This window comes from Impatiens glandulifera, chromosome 1, assembly GCF_907164915.1.
Source record: "Impatiens glandulifera chromosome 1, dImpGla2.1, whole genome shotgun sequence".
NCBI classification, from domain to species: domain Eukaryota; kingdom Viridiplantae; phylum Streptophyta; class Magnoliopsida; order Ericales; family Balsaminaceae; genus Impatiens; species Impatiens glandulifera.
Window position 1 is genome coordinate 33,763,498 of NC_061862.1, and position 10,209 is coordinate 33,773,706.

The 10,209-nt window shown below is 33.6% G+C and overlaps 1 protein-coding gene across 1 annotated transcript; it reads left to right on the top strand.

Annotated features, from left to right (window-relative positions):
- The first annotated feature begins 6,224 nt into the window (after nucleotides 1-6,224).
- On the top strand, nucleotides 6,225-6,723 carry LOC124922663 (ABC transporter C family member 10-like). Its single transcript, XM_047463383.1, has 2 exons — nucleotides 6,225-6,420; nucleotides 6,511-6,723. Exons 1-2 carry the CDS (start codon nucleotides 6,247-6,249, stop codon nucleotides 6,706-6,708), a joined length of 372 nt encoding a protein of 123 aa, XP_047319339.1. The 5' UTR covers nucleotides 6,225-6,246; the 3' UTR covers nucleotides 6,709-6,723.
- Nucleotides 6,724-10,209: the final 3,486 nt, after the last annotated feature.

Here is a 10,209-nt window from a genome sequence, read left to right on the forward strand (position 1 = left end):
AACAGTAACGGTTCTAGCCGACTTAAAATTATGTGTGGTGGGTGTATGCTGGTCCCATGAAATCCTTTTTTTATTTATATAATAATAATTTGTAAAACATATCGAGCTACAAATTAGTTTAATTTTAAAAAATGCACATCAATAACGTGAAATATTATTGGGTTTCGATTATTTTCTAGGTGGGTTTCTATGGGAAATTTGACGAAATAACCCTGATAATAGGCTCATTTCCAAATTTAGCATAGGCATGATAAATTTTGCAAAATTAACCTTTTGCCATGAGTAAAAGACAATTTTACCCTTAATTAAAAATTTGGGTTATTTCTGTTTCTTTTCCTCTCTCTCCTCATTTCTTTTCGTTTCTCCTCGACCGACCATTGGTTTCCCTTTCTCTCATTTCAGTTTCTCCCTCGACGATCCAATCGAAGCAACGAAACGAAGGAAGTTGATCGATCAACTCACCGAGGTAACGCCAGAATGCCTTCATCATTTTAGGTGATTTAAGCCCATTTTTCTGTCGTTTTCCTTGCATGAATGCTGAAATGAAAGAATGGTTTAGGATTTTAGCATTTTGGGGGGTGGATGAATGGTTTAAGGTTTAATATGCATCTGTTGCAAGCGTCACAGGCGAATATGCATCTGTCGTAGACAAATAATGCATTTGTCGCAGGCGAAAAATGCATCTGTCGCCTGCGAAAAATGCATTTTTCACCTTTCGGAGTTCACAACCTTCGCTGCTTGTGCGATTCTACTCGGAATCATAGTTACTTTGATCATACACCTTTCTTTCTAACTTATAGATTTAGAATCTTATGAAATTTTCTAAAATTTACCGCGTGAATAATACAAGAAATCTAGTTATTAAGGGTTGAAGTTTCAAATCTGTAATGCAGGTTCTTAGTTATTAAGAAAAGATGCATCCAGCACAAATGACTTATATTGAAACAACTTATTGCTTGGTGATTACACTGTTAGTTTCTGCTAAATTAGTCTTGACACATATATTATGCTGGAGGGAATCAAAGGAACATAATGCTATATTGGTTATTATTCTCATGGCTCCTTTGTATGTTATTGTATCCTACACTGGTTTGTTACATTTTGCATGGAGCAGTTCTTATTTTACTTTTCTTGAATAAATCAAGGAATGCTATGAAGCTTTGGTAAGTATTGTACCAAACATTTTTAAGGATTTTGTAATTCCAATGGGATATTATTCTGTTGTTGTTATTAATGCAGGTGATTGCTAAGTTTATGGCGTTGATGTATAGCTACTTGGAACATATCCTTGAGCAAGAACATAGTTCCAGATGGGGTAAAAGGAAGAGAAATTCACCACTCGTTTCCAATGACTCTCTTTCAGGTGGGTAAAACTTGTTTTTTTGGGTGTAGTTTTTGAGGATTTTGTTTCCTCTGTTTCAAAGATGTGGTTCTTTTAATACTGATTGCAGCCCCATACAGTTCGGTTGAATCATCAATCACTAAAACTTCTAAAGTAGTGGACATAACAATTTGTTGTGATTCTATTGTGTACAAACATAACAGGGGATTGTGCTTGAGATTCTAGCTTCCGTGTGGGTAATAAAATTCCATCATATTTGGATTGAGGTGGAGCAAATTGAAGAGGTGTATCAGAATATGTTGGTGTGTCTGGAGATAGTTTTTTCCCCATTATTCAGCAGTACGCTTACAATGTCGACCCCTACAGGATTGGTGTTGTATCATCTTCATCGTCAATCAAGGAGAAGAAGAAAGACAAGTAGCTTCATCTCGCTTTATGGAACCCTAAAGTACTCTTCATTAGAAGACAAAACAAATATCAATCATAAATCCAAAAGAAAAAAGATGCATCCAGATTCTTCTACTGTGTTTTACTCATGTCATATTGTTTCAATCATATTTTCCTTTTAAACATCTTTGGCGAATTTGCTTAATACCTTTTACAATATCCCAGTGTAGGAACAAAAAGTGTCTGTCCTGTTTTACTAAGTAATTTACTATCACAAAGACTCAGCTATCGTCAAGTTAGTTTCCATCATAGATTAAAATCCAGATTTATCTGATTCTAAAGGAGAAGTGAGTCAACACATAATTCAAAAATTGTAGAATGACTGAACCTATGGCGTATTAGATGAATTGTGAACCTTTATGGAGCTAGTCCAACTGACAAGATTTCTCTAAGCAATGTAGAAGAGACAGAAGATCCAATATATATATACATATATATATATATATATGATTTTCAGTAATCAACTAAGATATTATTATCACCAAAGGATAAGAAAGAACAAATTTTAGGTATAAATGCACATAATTCTCACGAGCAAAAACCTTTATCATCCACGAGGATTTACTAGTTGCGAGAAAACAGCACTTGTCGCCACATCTTCCTCCCCATAACTCGCACCCTCCAACATACTTGTGCTGCTGTTATCAAACGCCTCAATAGGTGGAGGGTTCAAATGCCTTTTTCATAGGAGAAATTGCATTTTTCGCAGACGACAAATGCAATTTTCGCAGGCGACAAATGCAATTTTCGCAGGCGACAAATGCAATTTTTGAAGGCGAAATTTATATTTTTTGCAGACGAAAAATACATTTGCGCCTGCAAAAATTGCATTTGTCGCCTACGAAAAATGCAATTTCGCCTGCGAAAATGCATTTGCGTAGATGGTTTCAAATCATTCACAAAACAATCTTTCCCTACAACCTAAACATAAATCCTAAAATCATTTCTACTTAGCATGCATGTTAAAGATAAACGACGGAAAAACTCACCTGAAATGATGGGAGTTGCTGCCTGCGTTGATCGGCGAGTTGTTGTCTGCGTTGATCGGGGAGTTGCTTCGTCGATCGACTTGTTGGTTGTGGGAGAAGAAGAAAGAAAGAAGAGGAAACGATGGAAGAGAAGAAGATAGTATATAAAAAGAGTGTAAGAAAATAAATGAAATGGATAGAGAAGAAGAGAAAGAAAAGAAAATTTATTAAAGGGTATATTGGTCTTTTGTTAGGGGCAAAAGGTTAATTTTGAAAAAATTAGTTTGCCCCTGTTGTTTTTGGAAATAAGCCTATTATTAGGGTTATTTCGTCAAATTTCTCGTTTCTACCGTGTTGAAGGATATGCTCGTCCTAAACTCTAGTGCTAGTGCCTTATATCAAAATGTAATGTTTACAGCTATTAATGAGTAAATATATATTTTTTTTTTTGAAATTTTGACTATTTTAATTTAAGTTGATTATATGATTCATAAATCTTCCCGAAGTTAATTACAATGTATTTTCCAACCTAACAATTAAAAAAAACATTCACCACTCTATTTCTTGTATGTGAGTGAAAAAAATGGATATAACTCTAAGGTCTTGGGTTTGAGTCTATCAGGCGGTAAATTCTGCGTCTAGCTAAATGGTTAAGTGTGTTTGCGGACTACATATATACTTAATCTGTTGCCATATTTTTTTTTGTATGTAAATGAATAAAAGTAAAATAAAAATCAAACTAATAAAAATAATTTTATGGTCATTGGTTATGGTGATATCGAGTTTGGTTATATTTTTTGGGAAAATTAAAATTAGAAGATCATTCGTAGCAGAAATGTTATCTTCAATGAATAGGTTCTCTACAAAGATTGTGTTGGGAAGACATCAGATGGTGATTCCAAATTGGAAGAGACTAGTACAATCAATTTGAGAGATCTTTCAGCTGAATATATACCGACTGTCGAAGAAAAACAATGTGTTGTTGAAGATGAAATTATTGAGAATGTGGCCCCAGAAGTAAATCAACAAACACCAGTTATACAATTGAGAAGATCGTCAAGGAATCGAAAACCAATTGAGAGGTGGTCTCCATCTCTGATCTATATCTTGTTGACAGATAGAGGTGAACCTGAATGCTTTGAGGAAGCAATACAATCTGATGAATCAGTTAAGTGGGAGTCTGCAATGAAAGATGAGATGGACTCTTTGACGTTGAATCAGACTTGGGAGCTCAATGAGCTACCAAAGAGAAAAAAAGCACTTCACAACAAATAGATCTTCAAGATTAAAGAAGAACATGATAAAATCATGAGGTACAAGGCAATGTTAGTTGTACAAGGATTTTCAATAGAAAGAAGGTATTGACTATGATGAGATCTTCTCTCCAATAGTTAAATTGATGACAATCAGAACTATTTTGAGTTTGGTTGTGTAAGAAGACCTTCATTTTCAACAAATGGATGTCAAAACTGCTTTTCTTCATGGTAATTTAGATGAAGAGATTTATATGCGACAACCAGAAGGATTTAAAATCAAAGGAAAAGATGAGCTTGTGTGTAAGCTTCAGAAGAGTCTGTATGGCTTGAAACAGGATCCAAGGCAATGATACAAGAAGTTCGATAGCATCATGAAAAGTAACAATTTTCTAAGGTGTGAAGCTGATCATTGTTGCTATATTAAGTGGTTTGATAAATCGTACATTATTCTGCTCATCTATGTTGATGACATGTTGATTGCTGGAGCAAGTATGTATGAGATTAATAAGCTCAAGAAAGAGTTGTTTGAAAAGTTTGTAATGAAGGATTTGGGTGCTGCTAAACAAATCATTGGGATGAGAATTTTCAGGGATGAAGAAGTTCTCAAGCTTTCACAAGAAGAATATGTGAAGAAAGTTCTTAGCAGGTTCAACTTGTATGATGCAAAACCAGTTACTACTCCCTTAGCTAGTCACTTCAGACTATCTAAAGATCAGTCGCCTTCAACTGAGGAGGAGAAAAATTACATGGTCACTGTTCCGTATGCCTTTGTCATTGGTTGTATTATGTATGCGATGGTTTGCACAAGATCAGACATAGCACATGCAGTGGGAGTTGTTAATATGTTTATGAGCAACACATGTAAACAACATTAGAAAGTAGTAAAGTGGATACTATGATACTTAAGAGGAAGTACGAGTCTCGCTTTGGGTTTTCGAAAGTCTAATATTAGTTTGAAAGGATTTGTTGATGCTGACAATGGTGGTGATGTTGATAGTAGGAAGAGCACAACATGGTACATTTATACTCTGGGAGGTACTGTAATCAGTTGGGTTTCAAAATTGAAGAAGATTGTTGCTCTTTTTAGTTGTGAGGCAGAGTATGTTGCTGTAACAGAGGCTGCTAAGGAGATGATGTGGTAACAACCCTTTTTGCGAGAATTGAGTCAAGACTATGAGGGAAGTGTGTTGCGATGCGATAGTTAGAGTGTCATTCATTTGACGAAGAATCTTGTTTATCATGGCAGGACGAAGCATATACAAGTTCAATATCATTTCATCCGGTCAGCTTTAGAAGATGGGGTATTAGCTCTTGAGAAGATTTATGGGAGTGAGAATCCAGCTGATATGTTGACAAAAGTTGTGACAAATGACAAACTGAATTTGTGTGCAACTTCAGTTGGTCTTTTTCGTTAAGACACTAGATGGAAAATGTCACCGATCGAGAGATGATGAAGTTAGTCTCCAAGTGGGAGATAGTTGAGTTATGGAGCCTACACTTATAATAAACTTTACAAGTGTTAATTAAAGTTTATTGGGTTTATATTTAGTTTTGGGTTTGGGCCTGACCAAGAGTTATTTAGGTTTATTACCTGAATGTTTACCCTATAAATATGTGATTATTAAGGGTTTACAGGTGAGAGATAGAATTTTAGAGAGATAAAGTGTGAGACAAAAACTCTGTATTCCTTCTTCTTTTTTATAGTGAAATCTGGTGGTGGTTGAAATGGATGTAGCTCAATTTGAGTGAATCACTATAAATCTGTGTGTTCTTGTGTTCTTATTTCTTGTGTTTTTATATATTGTTTTCAAACAGGTCGGATTTGAGAGATAAATCCTAACAAATATTATTATTTACTGATTTTGGAACACTGAGTTTTCTTATTTTAAGTGCAGAAACTGTGGCAAGTAATTGTGTGGCAAGTAATTGTGATGCCTCCAGGTCAAGGAGGAGGAGGAGCACCAAGTGATGTATTTCTGGAGTTAAATGACGATGTAACCACCCCAGGCGGAAGTACGTTAGAAAGAATTTCAAATATTGGTTGTTATACTTTATTTTGTGCTTCAATTCTTGTTTGTGGATTCACTCAATTTTGAAATTTTAAACTAATATTATAATACGAGGCTTTTAATTGTGGTCATTGAAGAATCAATAGATTATACACTTGCTTTTAAATTGTAACTTGGGTTATGATTTAATATTTTTGGCTCTATCGTATGGCCTGTCGTTAAACATGTCTCTTGTTTTCTCAATTCAGAACCAATGCAAATTGGCAAATTACATCATCTCTGTTGAAAGGCTGAACCAATACATGCATATACCAAGTGAAGCTCCAGAAGTAATAGAAGAGACCAGACCTCCACTCAATTGGCCGTCTATGGGTAAATTTGAGATTCAAGGTTTGCAGGTAAAAAGACTATCATATGGAGTAAATTTCACGTTTGTTCTTGAATTAGTAATGGTTGATTATGAATTATGAATTTGAAAAAAAAAACAGATCAGATACAGGGATGATACACCATTAGTCCTTCGTGGAATAAGTTGCACATTTCAAGGTGGGCATAAGATTGGTATTGTTGGTAGAACTGGAAGTGGGAAGACAACGCTCATAAGTGCCTTATTTCGCTTGGTTGAGCCCTCTGGGGGGAAAGATTGTAGTAGATGGGATCGATATAACAACTCTTGGACTTCATGATCTGAGGTCGAGATTTGGCATTATACCGAAAGATCCAACTCTTTTTAATGGAACTGTGAGATACAAACTCGCCCCCTTGTCTCAACACACCGATGATGAGATTTGGGAGGCAAGCATTATCCCCTTATCTTTCTTTTAGTTATATTAAGACTTCAAACTTCAAAAGAAAACAAAGATTTGATCTTTTATGTCTAATTTGAACAGGTTCTTGGAAAGTGTCAGCTTGTGAAGGAGTACTAGTCACATTACCATTCTGCTGCTGCTGAGATGATTAATTTGAGTGAAGATGCATGAATTTGAGTCTTAACAACTCTCATATGGCTGGCTGGCCATGTGAAAAATCTCTGTTTCCAGCTGTTGCTGCTAACTAATGCTCGAAGATGGAATGGATTGCAAAACATAATAGATAGATTGGGAGAAAGAAAAGAATATTAATGATCCCAAAACGTTGTCAATTTCTTTTGTTAATCTTCATTTCAAAGCTTCCGTGTTAGAGTTTTATCTAAGTGTGGATTACATTTGTAAATGCATGTATATGTCAATCTGGAATGATTACCCAGAGTTTGAAATAAAATATTTAAAAATATAAGTGCAACGAGTAGAAGTTTTAAAGATGAAACAAACTATCGAGAACCTCAAAATCAAGAAGACTAACCCTAGTTCTATCAAACAAAAAAAAATTAAAGGGCGTGGGACGCAATAAAGATAAATAAATAAATAAATAAAAATTTAAAGGGCGTGGGCGCAAAAAGTATTTTGCGTGGTGCGCAAAAAAAATATCAAAGGGCATGGGGCGAGAAAAAAAAAGTTTAAAGAGCGCAAAAAGCATTTTGCGTGGGTGAAAAAAAAGGTAAAATTTAAGAAGGGTAAAATGGTCCAAATTTTAAAAAAAGTTATTTTTGCAAATGTCTTTTATGGGGGTTAATTTTGAGATTACCCCTCTTTTGAGGGTCATTTGATCAAATTTCCCGTTAATATGTGGTTGGGATTTAGAGTCTCTTTGGACTTTAATTGGGATTCATTGGGTTATTCCTAAATTTATTGATAGTTGTTATGAGATCTGGGTGGAGACAGTCAAATTAGCTAGTCTAAAACGGTGAACATTTATTCCGAATTGAAAAATTTTCGACAACTATAGACGACGGATTAGGTCCATTGACAATGTCATTCTCTTACGTGAGATTAAGTAAGATTGTGAACTTGAAGGATGATCTCTCTTGGAAGATCTTTGTGCTAGTGTTTTTTTTTCTTTAAGATTTTCAATTTATTTGTATTTCTTTATTTTTATGCAATGATTATGTTTTTGTGTTTTAACTCTCCAATATTTTTAATGGACCATTTAAAAAATAGTTATAATCCATTTTTTTATCTTTATTATTTTTGGACTGAACAATTTTTCGTAAAAAAAGAAAAAGTAATAAAAATAAAAGATTTTATTTATTTTAAACCAAAATTATATTAAAGATTTTATTAGGCCAAATATCAATGCCAATATCAAGGAGATAAGATCCCACAACTCTGCAATCTTAACATGATCATCTCAAGGTTCTCATCTTCGATTTCTCAAATGTCTGATTTTTCTCCTAATTGCACCTGAAATTTTGAAAATCTTGTTCAATAGAGTATTGATTAATTCTTTAGTAGAGGCAAACTATGTAGAATTTTTGAATTTGTTTGTTTGGTTCTGCGTTATTCAAGTTTTATTATACAATTACAAGTTATGACAAAAAAAATACTATTACAAGTTATGCTCAGGTGCTATCATAGCTTTGTTAAATAATCATCTTGATTTTTTTCTGAATTTTTGGTTTTATATGACTGAAAACTTCTTTCCTTTCACCTTAATTTTTGGTAACCCCATCAAAATAAATTGATGCAATATTGTATTATTATTGTAGGTTTATGTTGTTAGAGAGTTCTACAAGTAGGGCGTTAAGCCAGTCGAGCTTGCAATTATTTCTATAGAAGTAGTATGTATGACTTTCCCTGCATCTGTTGTCTTTTTATGTACATTGTTAATTTTTTATTGGAGTATTGCTAATTTGATTTTGTTCATTTTGGTCATCACTATTGGTACTTGTGATGATGAACCTTTTCTGCCTCAGGTTGCTCCTTATGAGCGTCCAACTCTTAGCAAGGATACCTTCTTCCTGAATTTAAGTTTTCAAATCTTCTAAATCATTACAGCTGATAATCTAATGCATTTATATTTATTGTCCATTTGATACTGATTCCAGTCACTTAGGATGCTTAAAATGAGTATAGATCTGCAATGGGATAATCAATGATTAAAAATGTTGTTGTTCATATAAGTTTGTAACTGGCTTTCTATGCTTATCTGTTAATTTTGTAATTCTTATAATTATTTTCTTGTTAATTTCAATGAAATAATGTTTTTGTATTCATTATTAAATTGGTTACACAACACCTCCAAGACTACCAGGATTTCACGTTTGTGTTGGAAGTGGAGGTGAAAGATTGCTAGTAGAGTGGTATATGGAGAAAGGTAAGATCAATTCTTGTTAATTCTTGAATATTAAGATCACATCTCTCAGGTGAGAGTCTAATAGACAAATGTTTTGATCATGCTTGTTTTTGTTGTTGCAGGAATTGAATAGATTCAACACAAAGATAGTTAAGGCAAATCTTTAACTTCTAAGACTCTCACAAGTGCTACAGTGGAAAGTGGAAACCTTTAAATATCAATCTTTGATCATTGCTATTGGTTCTAATGTAAGAATGCTCAACATTCATTCACATCAGATTAACTTGTTTTTCTTCTATTACAGTTTTTGATAATATTTGTTTGCCTAAAACTTAATATGAAAATCAAACATCTGTTGAGAATCGAACAAGGGAGGGTCCTTTGCTAGCGAAAATTAATTCACACTATGATAAGTCAAAATTACTTGCTTTTACTTTATTTTCTTTCTTTCTTTCTTTTTTTCATTTACAATAATTGAATGAGATGCTCTCATTTTCAAAAGCAAAATATACATAAAATATTTCATCTGTGTACACACAAGTTTCAATCCAACCTAATCAAAGTCAAAATGTTTGATTTTGGGTGATCATTGAAATGTTAATCTTGTTCGCAATCAAATTTCAATCCACCTAATTTTCTTCTGTCCTTGAGGAAATTATTCATAAGTTAACCTTTGAAACTCAATCATTCAAAAGTTTCAATCCACATGTTTTTCCTTTTGTCTTGTTATTTAGTTATATATTTTCAAATCTTGAGCCACTTGAAGAGCAGTTTTTGGTGCAAATTGGATTCGTCACTCACCAGGTCCACATGTTATGTAAATGTTTTTATAAAATAGATTGCTAACTTAATTTCATTAGATACAAATGTATGGTCCAAAGAGAGTTGTTGATATCAATTGTAGATGTTGATACTTATAAGTGGAACTACTGAGTTTTATTTCTTTTGCTTCCAATATCAATAGAAAAATCTAATAACATACAACTTCTATTGGAACATGAAAGGCTGGCTATACT

Bases quoted from the DNA above. Each gene is read 5' to 3' on its own strand.
- LOC124922663 (XM_047463383.1), top strand. From the start codon at position 6,247: ATGTCTCTTGTTTTCTCAATTCAGAACCAATGCAAATTGGCAAATTAC. The intron at 6,421-6,510 runs GTAAAAAGACTA...AAAAAAAAACAG, and splicing joins TTGAGATTCAAGGTTTGCAG to ATCAGATACAGGGATGATAC.